The sequence below is a fragment of the Pollicipes pollicipes genome, unplaced genomic scaffold (genome assembly GCF_011947565.3).
Source record: "Pollicipes pollicipes isolate AB1234 unplaced genomic scaffold, Ppol_2.1 Scaffold_4219;HRSCAF=4965_pilon_pilon_pilon, whole genome shotgun sequence".
In the NCBI taxonomy this organism is placed as follows: domain Eukaryota; kingdom Metazoa; phylum Arthropoda; class Thecostraca; order Pollicipedomorpha; family Pollicipedidae; genus Pollicipes; species Pollicipes pollicipes.
The window spans coordinates 13,018,149-13,040,157 of NW_023596448.1; the positions used below are offsets into that span (position 1 = coordinate 13,018,149).

At 50.7% G+C, this 22,009-nt stretch overlaps 1 protein-coding gene across 3 annotated transcripts; it reads right to left on the minus strand.

The window, feature by feature from the left end:
- Positions 1 to 4,258: 4,258 nt before the first annotated feature.
- LOC119095481 (glycerophosphodiester phosphodiesterase 1) lies at positions 4,259 to 14,482 on the minus strand. Of its 3 annotated transcripts, none has more exons than XM_037218310.1 (7): positions 14,419 to 14,482; positions 13,521 to 13,962; positions 12,887 to 13,062; positions 9,368 to 9,473; positions 8,787 to 8,879; positions 8,351 to 8,480; positions 4,259 to 6,168 (listed from the first exon to the last, which is right to left on the minus strand). In XM_037218310.1, exons 2-7 carry the CDS (start codon positions 13,794 to 13,796, stop codon positions 5,915 to 5,917), a joined length of 1,035 nt encoding a protein of 344 aa, XP_037074205.1. In that variant the 5' UTR covers positions 13,797 to 13,962; positions 14,419 to 14,482; the 3' UTR covers positions 4,259 to 5,914. The 3 variants fall into 3 exon arrangements, with proteins under 3 accessions (XP_037074205.1, XP_037074207.1, XP_037074206.1); XM_037218312.1 differs by having other exon boundaries at positions 14,424 to 14,444; XM_037218311.1 differs by having other exon boundaries at positions 14,411 to 14,432.
- Positions 14,483 to 22,009: the final 7,527 nt, after the last annotated feature.

Sequence of the window (22,009 nt, forward strand, 5' to 3'; positions counted from 1 at the left end):
CACACAGACGAGTAGCACTGTTTTGCACTGTCCCCCACATCAGCTCTATACCATACCGACGGCACGGTTCCTCCCTGTCTCGTACTTGACACACTTACATGGTGCCGACGAAAACACTTGAGGTACAACATCCGATGACACTCACGATCGCTAGCGTCCGGTGATATTTCAGCCGTTGATTTCGCCAGGTAAGCAATCTTATTCCGAGGTGTTGTGGTTCTGCGGTATCGTTCCTAGGCTTACTCGGCTCACGGTCTTTGTGGACTTCTTCAGCAGTGCAACTTTGTGCTGACCTGCGTACGTTGACGTAAAATTTAATGGCGTTAAAAGTTTGGTTTCTTGATCGAAGTTTCCATGACACACACTATGTGATCTGTTGATGACAAACGATTCACTAAAGAATTATGACAGCGAGCAGCGATTTTATGTACCTGTTACGTTGGAATGCCGCCAGGGTCACAGCCAGTCTCTGCAAGGGGGGGGGGGCACAGAGTTGACAAAGGGCTTCCTGGTCGTAAAACGCCCCCCCCCCCCAAACAAAAAAAACGCTGGATACAGCGCATTTGTTAACGAGGGCGTGATTTTTATTTCTATTTTCTATTTGTTTGCTCTATAAGTGGAATAGACGACAGAAGCCACCGTAAGAAAATGCTGACGGAACTTTATAGCCAATAGAAGAGAATGCATGCGTTCAACGATTGAATTCAATAAATGACTGGTGCTCTTCATTTTACATAGTCTAGCAGACTTCCTAAACCGATAGAACTCGAGGTATGCTAGAATTTTTGTCTGGGTTTTATGGAGATTTTAGGGACGCCGCGAGTGTAGATTGTAGATCGAGGTGGGTCAGCAATTTGTATTACCTTCGCCGAGCCATGTTTTTCTGTGAATGTTCACCATTCAGTCAAAATCGATACGTGATAAAAAAACATATACCTATTTATGAATAAGCGCGCTGGAAATCTCAGAAACAAAAAACTCGACGCCCGACGTTGCAGTCTCCCTAGGCCAAGCAGCGTTGACTTTGCGGCTAATACTACGCCGTGGCCAATGAGTGGACAACAGAGGTGACACATCCGAAAGAAGTACCTTTGAACGCTCTAGGACAGCAGATCATACACTTAGAAGGTAATTCAAACGTTTTTTTGACGGGTGAAATTTTTTACACTGATGTTAACATATTGGCATTTACAGCGCCACGAAGTGGTGCTGGCTGGAATCTGGTAGTGCAGCTGGAAGGGTAAAGACCGGACATCTACTTTTCGTTTTGCTGTGTCTGTTCATCTGTGTGGAGGACAACCTCAAATTGTTGAAAAGACACGCCCGTTCTTATCTTGGAAAGGTACGAATCAATTTTGAGACATTCGAAACCATTATTTCACCACGGTCGTTCCCGTGCGGAGTACGTGGTGGCACTTGCAGTGGCCGACGCCGTTCGGTCTTGCGAAACTGCAACCAAGACCATCTCTGTCCCTGCTCACAACATTTCGGGCGCACAGGCTCAAATATTTTGATGTAATTTGTTTCACTGATCGATTAGGCAAAAGAATGCATGTTCTCGGAAAACACGCAATTGCCTTGTTCGTTTTTTAACTCATCCACACCAACTTTTCAGCAATAATGAGACCACTTATTGTTCTTCGGGCAAGGGGACCTCTTGAGCAAAACACTATGGGGCACATTATTGTTCCCGGTCAGGAGCTGGAGGGCCATTCCGTTACAATGCGGGTTGTCTTCAGGCTGCCATTCTGGCGACACGGGGCAGGATTCCCTGGTCGATCCGCAGGCCCTTAGACAGATACATCATATCCCATTGGTTCCTTCCTGGTGCGGGAAACCTTCTGATCCCTGATCGCCGCAGGCGGTCCAATAACTGGCGCATATCTTCCAGTTCGGCTTAACGGACCCAATGGGCCCTGACTGTCACACGGACCTGACCAAGTCCAAGCCTCTTGTTGGCACAGCACACCCTGTTAGGTGCTGGGCCACTGACCAGTGCAGGAGCCTCGCATTGCTGCAGGGGCCTTGACCAACACGAATCGCGGACCCGGCATTGTCCCTGCTTGGGAAATGACCCCAAGAACTTATACCGACACGGAGCCGACTGGTCGGTGTTGGTGGTCTATGGCCGAAACAGAGAAACACTCGGTACAAATACTATCTAATTCATCTAGGATCACGGCCCTACGGGCGGGGGGTTCTTCACTGTGACCTACAGCCATGCCTTCGGGGCCCTCAGCTTTCCAATCGAGCCCTTGATCTTTGGTCCCGAGGGGCTCTTCGGCCCCTCCTCGGACCTCCTCAAAGCCTGTGACCGACTCGGGGACCCCCTGCAAGGCACTGCCGGCCCCTAGCCAGTACGGGGCCCCAGCCATTGTTTCAAGGACCCAGACCAATGCAAGCTGTGGCCCCGGCCCCGCTCGTGCTTGGGACATGGGTCCCCAGGGTTCAGACTAACGTGGAGCTAACTGTTCGGTGTTCGTGGTCTCTGGCCGACCGAGACATCCGCATCGTCTCAGAAGAATCTTCAAGTGATGCAAGAGCACCTCTGGCGGATACTTCAGGCCACGGCCCTATGGGCTGCAATTCTTCACGTGACCTACAGCAAGTCATTCGGGTCCTTATGCCCTCCAACCGAGCCCCGGATCGTCGGTTTCGCTTAGCCGCCCGGACTTTTCTCCGCATGGAACACTGCTCTTGGTCGACATGAGCCCCATTGCGAACACGGGGTCCTCTGTTAGATGCTGCGGGTCCCTGACAAATTCAGCGGCGCCAACCAGTGCGAATCGCTGGCCCCGGCTTTGTAGCTGATAGGGAAGTAGGCCCCAAGATCCATACCGACACGTAGTTGACTGTGCGATGCTGGTGATGCCTGACCAGCAGATGGGCCCATATCGATTCAGGGGCCCCCCATTAGCGCAAAGGCTCCTCTGGCTGTCATTTGAGGGCCCGTCCCCGCAGGCTGGAGCCCCTGAATAAGACCCGACTAGTCCTTCGTGCCCTTAAGCCCTCCAAGCGGAACTTTGATCGTCGGTCCCTGCGGGCCATCCAGGCTCTTCGGGCCTCCTTGAACACTGTCTCTGGCCGACTCGAGCCAATCGCCAACGCAGGGCCTCTTATTACAGGCTGTGGGGACCGCTGACAAATTACATTACATTGGTCGGGGACCCCGGCATTACATCGCTAGGACTCCGGCCAATGTAAATCGTTGGCTCCGGCTTTGTCCCTGCTTGGGGAATGGGCCCTTAGGCCCATGCCAACACGGAGCCAACTGTGCGTTATTGGTGGTGTCTGACTGACATACCGGCCCTTATCGACCCATGAGGCCACTAATCAGCGCATAGGGCTCTCTGGATGGCATTGAAGCGCCCGGCCCCTGAATACGACCTCAGGCCGGCCTTTCGGGCCCTTAAATCGGGCCCTTAATCGTAGGTGCCAAGGGTCTGTCGGGCCCCTTGGAACCTTAGGGAAGGCACGTGCCCCCCCCCCCCCCCCCCGCCTGCACTACTGATACCAGCAAATACGGCAGACAGAACAGGCGCGCTGATCAGAGCGTCGTTTGTCCGATCTCGCATCTGCCATGCGTTGAACTTTGAATCCGCACGAGTGGATCTGTAATGGTTTGGAGTAAAAACGGCCACGCCTGCAGCCAAAACGAGGCCACGCGCAAGGCCACTGAACATCAGCGCCTACCGAACAAGCGTTTCCTTGGCCCGGATCTGGCCCGCCGTCCCAAACGGACACCAAACATGCAGCCTTCAGCGGTCCCCCGGGAGCTGAGGGGATGCCTGCACACCCCGCGTCGTCTGCCGATGCGTGCAGAAGCCGAGCAGATCGGAGGGGCGGACGTGGACGCGGAGGCACGATCCCTTCGGGCACTAGAAGTCAGCCACCTCGCAGTGTTCCCCTAGATTTGCGTAAAGGCCAAGGTTGGGGGGGGGGGAGATTGTGAGCTCTCCGGGGGAGATGTCCAGACCAATCATATATTGCTGCTTCACTTCGAGCCGTCCATGCTGCAGCTGCAGGCCACGACGGCGCTAACACAGGCGGAGCCCCCGCAAACCGCGGCGAGACCCGACCTCCCGACGTCGGAAAACCCGGCACAGCTCGTACGCCGTACTTCTGTGAAGGTCAGAGAACACGCCGTACAGCCGGCCGTGTATTCACAACACGCAGGGGCGGTGACACGGAACAGACGGCGCGCTCCGCCGGGGGTCACGTGACCTGGCGGCCCGTGACGCCCCCCCCCCCGCCCCCCGCCTGGCGTTGTGAAGCCACGAACGCCGGTCCCTTGACAAGGGATGACCCAACAAAGGCCCAGCGCTATCGTAAGCAACTGGCACAACTATGCCTTGAAAATTCCCGTACATGCACTGTACCCACCCTGCACTACCCCTCCCAGCGATCAGCTACGAGTCTAAACACAACATCAACCGAAACCTACGTGTTCAGTAAGCCCTCTCAGTTCCGACGTGCGAACAACTATCGACCGCTTACCGCTGGTAAACTACAGGAAGCAGGGCGCAGCTATGGACATAACTCTTTGGTTAAAAATATCAACATCCCCACATGTCTGTGTCACGGCTGCTACAGTGAGTCGACTGGTATCGAACTTACAACACAACCCCACCAATGTCCTATGTTGATTATGTTTGTCCTGTCCGGCATATATACCTTGGAGAAGTCAGACCGTTCGGTACGCTGTTTTGACCTACATGGTACGTATCCGTAAACACCACTACAGATATCACGCCCACGTAAGGCAGATTCAAGGCAGGCTTAAGTAGATGCAAATTATTGCTCAGAGACTGACGTGTTTTAAATGATTCGCGGTTAGCTCAGTTCCTTTTGCCACATTCATACGGGACCAAAACGCGCTTCGCACCTTGATCATTCACTCGGTGCTGGCCTACACTCGTCAAACATGTCCGTCCTCAGACTAAAAAAGCGCACAAGTCCTAGCCGGCGCTTCCCTGTGTCTTGTCACCACACGAGCCGAGCACATCGCTGCGACCCGGCGGGGGACGCATGCCTTCTGTGATTCAGGGGCATGCGTTCTTCCTACATTAGGAAGACGCATGCCTCTGCCCCGTGTCGCGGGGCAGAGGCATGCGCTTTTTGATGAACTGCTAATGCTTGGGCGTCGCCATTTGGCCCAAGCCACACCTTTCTTAATTTAGACCGATTAAAATTGGGGATACATCGGGGTTCGTCCTTTAAAAGGGTATACCAGTGCTCCCGCATTTTTAGCATCACTGACTTCATGCATGACATGGGCTGGCTCAAGTAAGGAAAATGGTCTCACACCATCGGATGTGCCGGGCCGTTCAGCGAGCAGCGAACCGACATAACTAAGAGAGTTGACATGACTCACCAGACGAGCTTCAAGAACCGCAACAAATGACACGCATTGGACACTTGAGGGGATCGAATAATGCACGTTATATGACCATTCACTGTTTGCAATCAGACTGTCTTCAATATTTTGCTATTGACACATTTTGCACGTCGGTCATGTCAGGTCACTGTCTAAGCGTCCCTCTACGTCAAAGACCATCGCTATTCGGAGATTCTGGTACGTCCAATACAACATGCGGCATTTAGCCCTCGCGCCAGTACGACGGTCGTCTAGTGCTCCCCGCATGCCACGTAACTTCACTTGTCGCCACCGGGCGACAGGTCAGCTTTTCGTACCCCCTCCTCCCTGCTGCCATGGCCGGCGGTTCACGTGTCCATCGCCAGCGGCTCGAGTGGGGGGCGCTTTACGTGTCTGCCGCCAGAGGCTCCAGCGGGAGGCAATTCACGCGTCCACCGCCAGAGGCGCCAGTGGGAGGCGGTTTACGCGTCCGCCGCTAGAGGCGCCAGTGGGAGACGGTTCACGCGTCCACCGCCAGAGGCGCTGGCCAGAGGCAGTTTACGCGTCCGCCGCCAACTGTTGGTCGTCGCTGAGCGTGTCAGTAAGGTAGGCCACCTTCAGGTACCGCGCCATGTAGGCCTTCTGCACGGGGTCGTTGACGGTCCAGGCGATGAGGCGCAGGTCGAGCTCGTGGGCGCGCCGCACCGAGGCCGACGTGACGCTGTCCTTGTGCAGCAGCAGCACGGAGAGGCCGCACAGGTACGGCAGGAGCGACATGGCCCAGCCCGCCAGCACGATGTCCAACGCCGAGGCTGCAGGGAGGGGGGGGGGGAGGAGGCGGTGAGATGGCGGCGACGGTGTGTTCGGCAGGCGAGACGCCGGTCCAAAGCGGGCGGAGCCCGGAGAAAAACTCCCGTCAGGACGTACCAAAATGGAATGCACCTACGTGGATAAAAAAAGAACGTACACTTGATCAGTGTACATATATATACATATATATATATATATATATATATATATATATATATATATATATATACAGATATGATGCCAGCACATGCACTTCATCAAACAACGCGCTAGACGTTCCGCAGGTGCTAACAACCAGCTACCAGCGTCACAAAAATACGAGGAGCCGACACCTGAGCTCCTGTTTGCCGACTGAGCCCGTAAAACCACCGAACGCCGCGGCGGCGGAGCCACGCCGGCGCGACACGAAGCCCATGTTTTCGCGGCGTCTGCCGGCCCACGTCTCCACATCCGGCCAAGACGACGAACCAAAACGTGTCCGCGCGCCGCTGGCGGCTGCCGAGACGTGCATTTGACGGGAGAGGGGGGGGGGGGGACGGGGGGAGGCAGAAAAGCGCCAGACACGCTAGTAAGCTGCGGACCGGGCTATGCTTTTCACAAATCACCTACGCCCTTCCTCTGAAAGGTGGTTACGCACGGCTCCTGAGTTAGCGCACAATGATCGATACAGAGTCGTCCACGGCCCTGGCCGCCACCTCCGAGGTTGGGCAGCGGCGGCCAGCGAAACGGAAGGGCCGTGGGCGGCGCCCGTCGGGCAGGGCGCTGCAAAGAGCTCGTGTCGGACATCCTGGCGCCAGTGTTCGACACATTGGTATATACTGCCGGCCGAAGCGGCAAATAGATCTGCTGCATCCGTCTCCACGCCCGACAAACACGCACACGCACACACAGACACGGACAACGACCGGTGACGTCTAGAGAATACACGCCACTATTTGGTTAACACGAGATCAGAGCCAAGGTCCGTGCGGCAGAGAAACAAAGGCGGCCTGATATCAGCTGCCACCGACGGCCGTCTGTTAGGGTCCGGTGGCTCAAACTCCGCGGTGTGCCGCGGGGCCGCTCCAACAAACACTGTCTCGCTCCGACACCTCGCGCCAAGTCGATTTGGCTCTAGGGCAGACGGCCGGAGAGCTGCAGATATCACGTCAGATGGGCTCTCTGTGGCTCGAGACACAGTATTAGGTGGGCCTTGGAGACTCCGCCTGCTGTGCATGAAACAGTGAACAGATCATGCAGCCTTGTTATAGCTGCCAAGTAGCATGGCGATGATGATGCTTGGGCCGTGAGGATGTGTCCGCGCCTGGCAACATTTGGCTTTCTGACCATGACGGAAGGAATGGTTGGTTTCATATGCTGACAGAAATTTGACCGGCTAAAAAGGTGTCCAAAGCCAACTTTGCTAAGCAGGACTCAGAGATTGATTTGAAACAGCCTTCCAGCCTCGCCAGCTGCCGGAGATCAGAAACACTGCCGATCGGCGCCTTTTCCGGATCACACGACTGTCACTCCGCTGCCTGAACTATGAACTACTGTGAGAACTACTGCGTGGTCCCGTTGTACCGCAGAGCTTAAGCAAGTCGCAACTGTGCAAAAAAAAAGCAGCGCAAAGGCGGGCAAAACCGTTGAAAAAGCGCAATTGTTCTTTGGAGTAAGGGATAGCAAAACGCTAGACGTATTTCACCAGCTGTTTTTCTACCGACACCCAATGCTATGCTATGCAAATTTGGCCACAATACTGCCTTAAACAGAAAATGGACTATTCTGCATGTATCGCAGTCTGTCCATGCATGACACAGTATCCAGTTTCCAAACGAGGAAAAAAGGGATGTCTTTGGAGCATGGCCCATTGCCGCGGTCGTCGGCACACGGCCCGCTCTTGGTGGCTGCGGTCTACGTGTAATACGATTCGCCAGGTGTCTAGCCTGGACTCACATCAAGTTTTTAAGATGCTGTTTACCATGCTTAAGTGAAAGATTGATCGCCACATCCGCTTTATACCTTTATATTCGAGACTGTGGGGCCCCTCACTCTAATTCCCGGATAAGCCTTAAGGATACACCTATAGCCAAGATAAGCCAGGATAAGTCTTAGGGAAATCCTATTACCGCTTGCTTCAGCTTTACACGTCCATATCCATTCCCACAGAAGTGTTCGATGCACCGAAGGTACTTGCCCACACACCTGCCACATGCTTCAGGGGGTTCTGGTAACGGCGCTGTGTGGGGCCTTCCTGTGGCGAGTAATCGCCGTAAGCGCAGAAGTGGGGTCGCCAGGCCATGCAGGCCACCACCTGCTGGTCCCGCCGCCGGATCTGCCGGCGAAGTCAGCTGAGGTCACGCTCGGGTCAGGTGAGATGGAAATACGGTCACGTCAGGTCACACTTAAGTCAGCTGAGGTCACACTCACAGCCGGTGAGGTCACACCAGGCCAGCTGAGACTAGCCAGATGGAGTCAAATTAGGGTTAGACTGTCACATTAGCATCGGTTGGAATAACAATGCCACCCAGAGCCTGTCAGGTGCCGCCACTTCTGTTACAAAACAGCCCGTACCGGCCACCCAGAGCCTGTCAGGTGCTGCCAGTCTAGCCAGTTGCTGCGAGTCGGCTACAAAGCCCACCTCGTAGATGACTTGCGGGTAGAACGAGGAGACCATTGCCATCTCATACATCTTGGGGAACTTCTCGTATAGTGCTAGGACAGCGCCGGGAGCCTAAGGACAGGGCCACATAAGTCATCTGCCTACACTGTCGGCCGTTCACACAAGTCGTGGCCAACACCGGCATGGATGGGCACACTCTTTGGTCGACAGAAGCTTACACAGGATGTCCGGCATGGTCAAGAGCGACTAAAATGGAGATGCCATGGAGTCAGAGCAGCGAAAAGCAGCACCTAAGCGCGATCTCCATCGGACACTGCAGCACATTGGTGCAGACGCCGTCGCAAGACGTCACTGGCAGCACGGGAAGTTGCTAGATGAGGCGCCGGGTGCCGGCTTTTGAAGTCAAGCGAACAGTAACCAACACTGGGAGCATCGTGGTGTCCTGGCCTTTCCTCCACCTCAAACGGGTCCGAGTGGCAAAAGGACGCGGCGTTCTTGATCCAGGCACAATGCATGCATTATAAAAATATAGCAATTCGTCAGGACCAACCCATCTAACCAGAGTTCCATGTTTGATCAGATCAGAAGTGTCTACTTACCCTCGCATCTGGGGCCTTAATGTCGATGATAAAGAGAAGGTCTAGTCGAAGGCATTCTTCCACCATTTCGCTGAGTAGCGCCACCCGTGTGGCGGGAAAATCGGCCCTGCCGATGACCGGCCGCTGTCAGATGGTGCGACGCCACACTGCATGTTACTGAACCACAACCACTTCGGGATACCAGAGCACTTCTTCTTACGCGACCCGGCGCTCTGCAAACACCTGGTGCATATGCAAGCCCTGTGAGGCGGACGGACCGAGCCGTTTTCCGTGCTATGAAACGGACGTCGGAACCGGCATGCACAACTTCCTTAAACCTCTTCATCTTTAAGACACTGCTAGCACATCAAAACCTTACACTCCCGAGTGCATAACTGTAAGAAAAAATCAAAAAACAAAAGCAGGTGAGTAAGGAGGGGGTAGAGTAATACATTTATTTGGGTGGAGGGCATGACACTCACTGGGCTGGGCCCCAAATAATGGGGGCCGAGCCTCCACAATGTGAGAGCTGGTCCCCAACACACCTATACATTTTTTTCAACTAATTAAGTTTCCATGTTGTGTTCAAAATTTCACAAAATGAAAATATATTTCAACTGTCGGTTGATATTTTCCAGCAAGTGCTCCTGGCATATAATTGCTGCACCATTCGATTCAAAGGTTTCACATGCTTTGCGGTAAAATAAGGCGTTAACAACGCAATTTCAGACCATCGTGGTATAGCATGAAATTAAAGCCCGCCTTTGCAATCAGCCTCGTGCTGCGCGGGTCATTGGTGGAGCCATGAATACCCCACAGCCACAGTGGAAGCGACAAAAAAGCCGCTGCACAGGATTCGAGACTGTGCCAAACGAAGAGCTAAGCTTCACTGTGGTCCCCCTGGAACTTCGCCCACCCCCTCACACAAAATATCAGGATTTCAGTCACTTCATTTTCCCATATTCATTTTTGAACACGGAAAAATCGTCCTCCCTGCATCGTGGAAGGTGAGATAGAGGTAGGTATGTGTATGTAAGACGCATGTTCACCTTTTGCCAAAGACTAACGAGGCGACGCCCGCCTCTCACCCTGACGGAAAGGGTGGGACCCCGCGGAGAATCGAACCCCTCAGCGAATGGTTAAACGTAAAAGCAGTTGTTTGTACATGACGTATAAATCGCAATACCATTCCAGTGACCTGTCATGATGTCATTCGCAGACCCTTCACGCCATGTTGTTTCGTGTTGTAAAACCTATTTCCTGTTGTCGAACCTTTTAAGAGCAATGCCCTGTCATGTGCCACATGCGTTGCATTGTTGACATGAAAATAATTAAAGCTTGTGCGGCATGTTTTGAGCACCTTGAAGGAGTAGGAAAATTGCTAAAATTATAACCTACGAATGTGGCACATGAGACACAATATCATCAATATGAGTTCCACAATTTCCAAGACCAATAGAAATTAAGCATACTGCGCCGCCGGTACGTAAAATTATCTAGCATTCGAAGGTAAACATTCATCACAATATGCGGCTGCTGTCATCTGCCACAGAACTAACAAATATCCGGAAACGCGACGCACGCCGTCGTGCGCCCTTCTTTGGAGGGCCAGCGACTGCAGCAGCCTGCATATTAGCTGGCTCCTGCACTCCTGTTCCTGCTCCGGGGCAATGGCACACGCGGGGTTCGAACAAGCAACTCCCCCCTCACGTTGCAGCCAAAGGCGCTAACCAGTCGGCCATCTCGCGCCCGGAAAGAAGAGATTGCCATCTCGCATATCTGGAGCCTTTGCATCCATACTTGCTTAGTCACGCTGGTAGTCCCAACCAAATATGTCAAGGGGCACGCGCAGTTCTGTCATGCTGAGGACACATTTTTGTTTACTGTTTCTCTCCGGAAAGGCATTTATTATACTCAATGCCTTACGCATCCCAGAGAGGTGACTTGAATGGTGTGCGAACAATGAGATAAAGCGAGGGTTACAAATCCGATTTCCATCCGTTGCCCGTTAGTGTTCACCACCGTTTTCGTAACGCCAGAGCGGCGCAACCTAATCACGTGTCAAGCCTTCGCATGCACATACTCGGACGCACATGTGCGCGCCGCCGGGGAGTTTACTTTGCTCACACCTCCGCCCTGTTCTTGTCGTTCAAATTTGTGCGACCACGAGCATATTCAACTGCTAGTTAGTGTTATTGCCTTGATATGTATACATAGATAGGTAGATAGATAGATAGATAGATAGATAGATAGATAGATAGATATATATATTTGTATATATATATATATATATATATATATATATATATATATATATATATACATCGTTCCAATAGTGATGGATCTCACTGTAGATACTGTCCAATACAGAGCTCGTATCTATTTTTAACGGCCTGTCAAGAGTCTAAAACAACAAATTGCGGACGCGAGAGGTGACGCACTCCTTCCAGTTCGCTACGTTGAACTGGACTGTGGCCAGGGGCGCGACCAGTCACGGTAAAAGGAGCACTGTGTTTAACAAAGGGTCCCTGCCGGCGAAAAAACTAAGGAATCCATCCCCCAAAATCACCCAAAACGAGCCACCCAATCAAACCGTTTTTTAAAAATACATCCTCTTTTCATGCTGTGCTTTTGGACCGCTAGGGGATCCAGAAGCTGCCAGCAGACATAATTTTGCATGTATTTAAAATACATGAAATTAAATCAACCGGGAAACAAATGATGACAGTCTGCATCAAATGAGCTGTGGGAGTTATAAGCATAATAATGCTTCATTTAGCCCTTTCATTTCTCTTTTTGGGGGTTTTGGAAGGTTTTTTGGTGCCACTTTTCCAAAGGGTTTGGTCAAGAATTTGGGCATGGTGGAGAACAAACAAGTTATTGTGTCCCTAAAAAATGAAGGTTACAGGCCCCTTTGAGCAGCCTCCTTAGACTTGGTGGTCTAGAAAATAATTTAATGGTGCCCAAAATGAGGGTTTTGGTGCCCCCCCCCCCCCAAACCTCAACTCACCCAAGGAACTGATTCAGAATTTTGTTTGGCATGGGAGCCACAATGTTGTTGTTGTGCCCCTGGAGTTTGGTGCCCTATAATAATGAAGGTTTGAGGCACCTTGTGGTGCACCTTGGAATTGCATGCCTGTTGAAAATAAAAGTTACAATGTCTGAAATGATGTGTTTGACATGCCTTTGCTGAATGAGCAGAACCAGGATTTTGTCAAATGGGCATGGCACAGATTTTGTGCTACTCCTGGAATTCATGGTGCATTCAAAACATAGGTTTGCATGTATATCAGCATAAACATATCAACAGAAAGCTCCACAGCAAAATTCACTTCCACCAGGATGTCTCTTGGATGAACTAAATAAAATGCCAACTGTGTGAGATAAACTCACAGCACAAGGGGTGCATATTATGACCACAACACAAAGTGGTCAAAATGTGTAAAGAAACACACCTGGGAAACAGGATGAGCAAGTTTCACAGGTTTGGGCCCATATAAAAGTGAATTTCACCCCTGCAAATAAGCTCAAAGTACTGACTTTTTTGGATGCTTTGCATTGATGTCTAGCTGTTTCAGCTCATTCCATGTCAGAGCACTGATGCTGCCACTGCCATCAGAGATGCGGTCCACAGTGTTGTCATGGAACACCACTGCTTGGTCATCTGATGTGAAGCTCAGGTCAAACTCAATCAGCTGGCAGCCCCGCTCATTGCACTGGAACATTTGGAAGATGGGTCACATGCATATGTTCATGTACTTAATATATAATGCATACTATTTCCTCTAGAAATACTGCATTAGAACAGAAACACAGAGTATAATAAAAGATCAGATCACATATGCCAAAATAACTAGATTTGAAGCAATTTCACACCATGAGCACAGGTGTATAGCAGAACAAAAAGAGAAAGAAACAGATTCAGTGCAGCTGTCTACACAATAAAGCAATGCTATTAGAAAAATAGTATACTTAGATCTGAACTGACATAAAGCCTGAATTACCCACCACTGAGGAAATCACATACAAAGTTACCAGGCCACCTGGTATGACATGAAATATTTCAGCACAACATTATTTTTGTATTATCAAAAACTTTCTGATATGATTTTGTGCACTACTTAAAACTACTTGGCCATTAAGAGCCCCAAAATACATGTTGTGATCAGAATACCTTGTACAGTGCAGCTAAGCTGTTCTCAGGAGCATCCAGGCAAGCAGCACGGTGGGCACCCACCATGAATTTATCCAGCCTGTTAAATATCTTTTGGACTGTTGTTTTGGGAGGAGTTGGAATGTGATAGTACAAGACTACAGCTGATGGGATGATCAGGATCATGGCCAAACATCCCAAAAAGAGATCCAACATGGTGAATAAATAGTGGACAGCCAGTATCACAGTGATCCGGAAGCCAGTCCAGCTGATGAAGCGCACAGTCTCATACTCCATTGTGATTGTTGATGTTGCTTTGCAGCTGGGTGGCTCAAATGGAAGTACTGATTGACATCCAACTCTTTGTCTCTGAAGGTTCAGCAACAACAATTGATAGTTCCCCTGGCTTTGTTTCAACCTAAACAAAGCTGCCTCCAACTATGCTGTATGTGGCTTCCATTATCTGTGGAAAATACATTGCACTTGTTAGTTGGTGACACCCTGTGCATATTCTGGTGTTCTGGCACTGCTGGCATAAGCTTCACACTTACTGAAACTGGCAGCACCCATTCAAGCCATTTGGGACAGGAAGGCCAAAATTATCATGGCTCTAGATATTGCTGGGGTTTGATACACCTACCCATTCTAGTTTGTAATGGTTGACACACAAGATTCATGCAGTTCAGATAATCTTAAGAGCTGTGAGCTCTATGCCTGGAATACCTCATCAATGAACATCACTTGTTCCTTCGCCCAGCCCAACCGTGGGAAACATAAAACTAGCCAGAAAATATAAGTACTCTATCAGTTAGTACGCCGACACATAGACATGCAGCAAAATACGCTGCAAAACAGCATAAGCATGACAGTCTCACTGCATACACCAAAAAGCACAGGCATCAACACATCACCGGCTCACCACACCGCAGCAACCACCTCCAGCGGACCAAATCGAATAAGGGTGGAACGGCCGCCGCGCGCGACCAACCGGGAGTGAGCGCCGTGCGATACGGATCATAAACAAACATAGCAGCCTTCTTCTTTCTTGTATATCGCGCCTCACGATAATGTCGGTGCGCCAGGAGACAGCAGAACGCGCAGTGGTTGTCAATTGCACAGAGAATTGCCTGAGCGATAAACACGTGCCGGGGAAAATACATGCATTGAATATAAATAAAACGCAATAAGCGATCTTATCGGTGAAGCACAAAGCACAACCCTAGCCCTCATGATGATAAAAGCGCCATCGAGCGGCTAATTTCGCAATCCGATATTGTATGAATATCACTCAGATTGAGAACAACAATTTTGAACGTGTATACACCTTCTGTAACAGCTGGCAACAGGCGCCACAGCCGGCATTTTGTTGTGGCCCCGGTAGGATCCCGGACGGACAGATTGGTTGGGCAGTAACAGGATGCCCAGCACGGCCGCAATAACCTTTGCAACATGTGTTCTGATGGCCGCGGCCAGCCACAGTCTGTCAGCGGCCTAGCTGGGCACCAGCTGGGCACATATCGGGCAAATATCAGGATATTGGTGTGGCCTGGGCAGGCGCTGGGCCCCAGTTGGGGTCCTGCCTGGAATGTCGACGTGGTCTGTGCAGGCGTTTAGCTCTATCTGGGACTCTGCCTAGAGCAATGTGGTGGAAGCGCGGTATACGGGCTGGGCATATACGTCCATGCCAGGGATGTGTGGAAAACAAGAACTTCGTGGGACATCCAGCTGACGTAGGATGGCAGTATTTTACCTGCATCCTGGCTCAGCGGACCGACACATCACCCGCCGAACGGCCGAGCCATCTGCTCCGCCCGCTAGTTGCCCCACGTACAACGAGCTGCCGTACCTTTGCGACCCGGGGGCCAACGCTCAGGGGCAACGACCGGCCACCCGCGGGGACGGGACAGCGTCGAGACCACACGACTGAGGGTGCGGGCACTGGTGTCACCGCGCAGCCGGCAGGCAGGCGCAGCCGCTGCGTCGCCGCCACTGGACGAAACGGCGTCCCAGGCCATGGACGCAGGAGCCGGGCGTCGCCAAGAACGTATTGAGATGTCCCCATCCCTTCAGCAGGCTGGCTGATGTAAAAATATACGATAAGCTGTGCACCAACGCTGCGCCGCCAGTACATGATAAGTTGCGTACCAACGCTGGAGCCGGGCGTCGCCAAGAAACCGGCGGTCCGGCACGGCTACCGCGTCGCCGACGCCTGCTGATCACTTTACCCGGACCACGTCTACCCACTCTCCGCGGAAAGGCGGGCTTTTGACGATTTAACCATCCTCATCAGCATCGGGTCCGCGGACGTACTCGAGCCCTATTCCGGCGGTGGCGGCGCTTTAAAAAACTAGTTTTTAGGTTATGGCTCTCACCCTTTCGCTGGGACTGCCCAGGACACGACCGCGCTGCTGGGGAGCCAGACGCCGATAGTACTGTGAGGACTTGTACGCTTCATCCCGGACAAGCCGACATGAAATGTCATTCCTCAGGGACAGTGTCAGGAAGTGGCTGTTCGTTTACCTGTGTGAATGTTTTTTTGGCGTTTGCGACGGATATGTTTTCTCGCCTTTTGGCCGGCACGCTACGTATTAGGATGTCAGCAACCCACCAGCAGCCTGGTTGATGTACAAGTACATGATAAGTCGTGTACCAACGTTATAGCCAGAAAACCGGCTGGGTGTCGAACCACCCAGAACGTGAGACTAAAGAGAAGGCTTAACGGACAGCGGAACGGCGCAGGAAACGATTCCAAGAGATGAGCCCAGCAAGAAACTGCGCAGCAGAGCGGTGTACATGATGGGCCCGAGAAGGGCGCAGGCTGACCTCTGACGGATTCTGACAGGGCGCTAGCTGAGCGCTGGCTTCGCAAAGCCGGGCTGTCCGTGTGGGGCTAAGCATGCCACAGACCTGCATTGTTTTGTCCATACCGCTTGGAATACGCGATGCATCCCAAGCAATTCAGTGGCTAAGTATGTTTTGTATTGGGTGAGGCAAGAATTGTTTTTACAGTTCAAGACGTAAAGCCCTCATCTCACCCACCAGAAGTGCAGGTCGATTGAAGTGAGAAGTTAGCTTACGGCGCTGCGTTGCTTCAATCTGGACAAATGACTTCCGTCCTAAACATGCTTAGAAAATGGTCAGAATCTTAATGACCTGTTTTTAATATGAAAGGGTCATGCAATAATTCGAAGGATACCTAATGTTTTGTGAACTTTGGAAAGCACTCCGGTTTTGATCAAGGTCAGATTGTATTGCAATTTGCACTTCCTCGTCCTGAGTCGCCACCACGCAAGACAGCAAACAATGCAAAAAAGGTCACAATATTTCATTACACGTGTCTTAAAGTAATGCTGCAAAGCATCAACTGGAATTCTTTATTACACCCTTTCAAAGCTTTTTGGGGCATGCTTGTCAAGAAGCAGCGAAAGGTGGAAAAAATACAGACATAAGGCTGTATCGCGGACAGTTTAAATGCCTGGGAGCAGATGTCGTTTTAGCGGTCGGAGATGTCTGATTATTGGAGCTACTAAGAGTTTATTTAGTCATATGCAACTGGAGGGTATGGACACACAACCACTACCGATGTTGCCTGACTTCCGCCAGCGCTGCAAAACACCGAAGCTTAGCCGGACGTAATGCCACCACAGGGCTAGTCCCCGACCAGCGACACATGGCTGATAAGGCCCCCGACCGGCGCCTGGTCACCAGATACCTGACAGCAGGGACAGCTCCGGCCGTGTGATGGGCAGCACATGCCCTGGCTTTGACTGCAGGTTGTGTGTTGATAATATCCAGTCATGTAATGCAGGGGGCGCTCATTGTTTGCAACATCCACCGCAACTTTTTGCATCGCCTTCAGAGTGCCATTCACAATGTGTTGCTTTGTTTTGTGTGTTTTGTTTGTCAACATGTGTTGATGGACCTGACGAGAAACGCTGGCCTTCGTCCCCAGGCATCATGCCATCCGTGCATTTCAGATCTGGTTCCAAAGTGGGGCCCCGTTTTATAATGCTAGTGTGAAAAGGCTTGTTTTTCCTTGCAACGTCAACTCAGTCGCTAGCTACGCCAGTCTGCAAATGCTGGTGGGCCTTTCAAGGCATGAGCCTTGAATCTGGACGATGAATGGACTGCAGCATTACGTACACCTCGCAAGTTCTTGAAAAGGTTGTGAAGTTAAAGTCTGTTTCCAACCGCAAGCAGAGAATGTGGGCCCATGGCTCGAATTCTGTCTGGGGCGACGTCGCCAACAATACCGCTCAAGGATTGATGCTGGGACCAACACTGCTCGCTATTTTCATCGACGATTTACCAGAAGTGCGAAGCGCGGTCAAGATGTCCGCGGTCGGTGCTGATATGTACTGTCGTGTTCCGAGGTCCCGGCCGCTTTTCCTCACCAGGTTGACCTCAATATCGTGGTCAAATAGCCGGAGGCGTACGATCGCTTTCATTCAACGTCATCAAGTGTAAATAAATGTACATCAGCACTTGCGGCCTACGGCTGGCCTACTTTTTGAACGGCACCGAAATCGCAGTCGTGCCCACAAAAGGTTTCTTGGAAATTTCATGGGGGCTCATGCAGGGTTCTGTTCCACGGGCAGACAGCGGAGGTGGTTGCTAAGGCCAACCAGATGCTGGCAGCCGTGAGACTGTTATTCGCCAATATTGACGTGCTCACGCTGCAGCTGTTGTCAGGACCATGGTATGCCCGCTTTTGGCGCAGCTGTTCGAGGGTACTGCATCATCACCTGAGGTCGCTCGGCAAGCTGGATCAGGAACGATCAGAGCGGGTTTAATGACGAGCCACGCGTCTTGTCCGAGGAGCATGGTGCCGGCCATATTCTGAGGGGCTCAGACTTCTCCAACTGCTTTTCCTGAAGTACTGATGCTGCAGGGGAGGCATGATTGCAGTGCTCCAGATGCTTTACGGAGCCATATCTTCTCCGTTGGGCAAGATCCTGATGACTCCGAAGTGACAAGAGGACACCACTGAAAGCTGAGAAGCCCTTAACACGCACCCGGGTGATCGGCTGGATATCCTTCGCTCGGGTGGGGTGGGGGGTGGGGGTGGCTCCACTTGACCCCCTGAGATGAGAGAGAGAGAGAGAGAGAGAGAGAGAGAGAGAGAGAGAGAGAGAGAGAGAGAGAGAGAGAGAGAGAGAAAGAGAGAGAGAGAGAGAGAGAGAGAGAGAGAGAGAGAGAGAGAGAGAGAGAGAGAGAGAGAGAGAGAGAGAGAGAGAGAGAGAGAGAGAGAGAGAGAGAGGATACCTTCTCTCCCTCTCACTCTCTCTCTCTCTCTCTCTAATGCTATGGAAAAGGTACAAACAGCCTAGCAGCAAGTTTGTAGTTTGAGCCTAGCAAGCAACACCTTTCCTGTGGCCTGTTTCCAACCAGCTCTCAAGTCTCTACTCTATGCCAACACATTCTACCTGTCACCTATCACCTAAACATATCACACAGAGCATACAATGTGGACTATGCTGCACCTGACCTGGCAATGTTTAGTCTGCACTTGCCAAGTGCCAGCAAAGTGCATTGAAACGTAGGTAACCACACTTCCGCCAGCCGATACTATATACAATACAATAAATATTGCAATACAGGTTAGCTGGCATAAATGAAAAACATATGATTAACCTACCTTACTTAAGTAATAAATATTGAGAGTGTTATGGTAATAATAAAAATGAATATAAAAAATGGGAATATAAAGTTAGTAATGAGCTGCATTTCTTACAAGCAAGCCCAGCAAAAATTCCCCCCACTCGATCCCCGCATTCCAATCAGCCAGGAAATGAACCGAACTGAAATAAACTGAACAATTGAACGGAGATAAGCTAACCCACACGTCGACTGTCGTTTCCGCCAGGATACCTTAAACTCATCTCATCAGGATGAGTTAGGAGTCAAAACAGTTTTCCGCGCTGTGTAGAAATTAGTGTGTTGCGCGCCACTTTACTCGCATTTCAAGACTTCTAAATTTGGAGACCAAATTCTTTATGCCATCCCTGGCAGGTCATTGGCGACATGCAATCCGCATATGAGACAATATAACCTTTCCTATATTGCTGTTTATTTCCTATAGCCTCAGCAAAAGCATGCTTACAACTCTTCAAGTAGTAGTGAACGAGCGATAGGGTATGGATTAGTTTAATGTTGTGACAATAAACAATTAAAAATACGACCAGCCCTGGAAATTGTATACGGGGCTGACAATCATTCACTGATTTAAACAGAGAACACGAAGATGTAAGAAGTCTGTACCATGGAATATCCTCTGGTCGCTGGCTGTGACATGAAAAATCCAACGGGAACGTTTCACGTTTGCAGATATGAAGCAAGTATAAAATATGATAAAACAAGCTTGCAAAGCATCGACTGTGAGCCAGCTGACGACCTTTATAACTGAAAATCGCGCTCACGAACACCAGATATGAACACCTCGACAATTATATTTTTATTGGCCTTGATCGCCGTATGGCCCATGAAATGGCAGGATTTGGATGACATTATTTTGACGTCAGGAATGCCAAGGTGACTCTGAAATACGCTGCTTGATATCCCCTTTCCATTTTCGCGAACGTGTAGTTCAGAAACTAAAGGGGCTTAGGTACTAAGGACAGGATTGTGGACAGCACCGAAAGATGTGCAAGATGGCTGCTTCAGTTCAAAACCCCATATAAATGTCGAACACTCCCTTTAAGTTCAGGATCAATGCTGTTGTGTTTGCTGCGAAGAATGATTTGGCAAAAAGTTGTATAACTAATGCTGCATGCCGTTCATTTGAATGCTCCGAAATTTGTTTAAATTGCGGTTGCTTTTTTACTTTACTTTCGGTTAAAAAAAATCCGAAAAAGTCTGCCAATTTGTCTGGGGAACTTGCTGTGTTTTCTCATGTTAACGTTTTCATTTGAGTTATATGACTCACTGACACAACATGGTGAGAAATGATTGGCTTACGATTAAGCCAATGAAGTTTACAAAGAATGTGATTCAGCTCACGACTCAAAGCGTCATTTTTACTGGTGAGCCGACTCAGCTCATGACTCGCGTCAGAACGATTGACTCATGAGCCGATTCAAGATTTAGCTCGAGTCGAACGCAAGTCTGTGTGGAGGTAAAAACTCACTGCGCATGGAGGTGAGACTCCACTGCATATGGGAATGAGAGTCCACGGTGTATGGAGGCGAAAGTTCACTGCATGTGTAGATGAGAGTCCACTGTGTATGGAGATGAAAGTTCACTGTGTATGGAGATGAGAGTGCACTGTGTGGGGAGGCGAAAGTTCACTGCGCACGGATATGAGAGTGCGCTGTGTATGAAGGCGAAAGTTCACGGCGTATGGAGATGAGAGTTCACTGTGTATGAGGGCGAAAGTTCACTGCGTATGGAGATGAGAGCGCACTGTGTGTGGAGGTGAGAGACCACTGTGTATGAAGGTGAGAGTCCACTGCATATGGAGGTGGGAGTCCACTGTGTGCGGAGGTGAGAGGCCACTGTGTTTGGAGATGAGAGGTCACTGCGTGTGGAGGTGAGAGGCCGCTGTGTTTGGAGGTGAGAGTCCACTGGGTACGGAGGTGAGAGTCCACTGTGTACGGAGGTGAGAGACCACTGTGTTTGGAGGTGAGAGGTCACTGTGTTTGGAGATGCGAAGTCACTGCGAGTGGAGGTGAAAACACATCGCGTATGGCAGGGACGCGTGTTGCGCATCCGCAGCAACCTCTTACCTCCATTATTGCTTGGCATCGTATTGCTATTTGTAAACGTGTGTGCAGCCATGGGGGACTCGCATGCCCACGCTGGCCACCTGGCGTCGAGTCGGGAATTGCCACACACGTGGCGCCATCTGCCCAGGTGAACAGTAGTTGCGGTCAAGCCGTGGCGGATACGCAGTCCTGTTACTGGGCGGTCGGCACGGCTGTCGGTTTGTGTTCTTCTGGTTGGCGACGCCTCCCTCTCTCCCAACGTCCAAATTGGGTTACCCCAGCTGTGAACTCCTGCCCCCCCCCCCCCCACCCCCACCCCCCCTCGGTACCTGCTGGTACCTGAGAACAAGCAGGATATCAAACATGGAAGCTCGAAACTATGTAAATCGTACCCACTAGTTGATGAATGTGAAACCTCTGGTTCTCGAAATGTTTAGCTGCTTGTGTTTTGCCATTGAATTGGCCGTCAAATTCTACCACAATCACGACTGTGCTACAAAACTTAGCTCTTGTATGATCTGTCATGCACATAGACAAGACAGTAGTAATAGCCTTCTCCTTGTAGAGCAACCAGGAGAACAGAGATATAAATCGTATATGTCTCGGTAACATGCCATTATCAAAATGAATGGCAGAAGTAACATAAATTCACATTCTTCTGTTGTGCAAGTTCTAAATTCAACTATTCAAAAGCTTAAATGTGTTGTGCAAGCCGCGATGATGCATTCAAACAATGACGTACTGAGGAGCATATTTATTAAACACAGAAACTGTGGCCTAGAACAGTCTTTCCGCTTAAAAGCATAC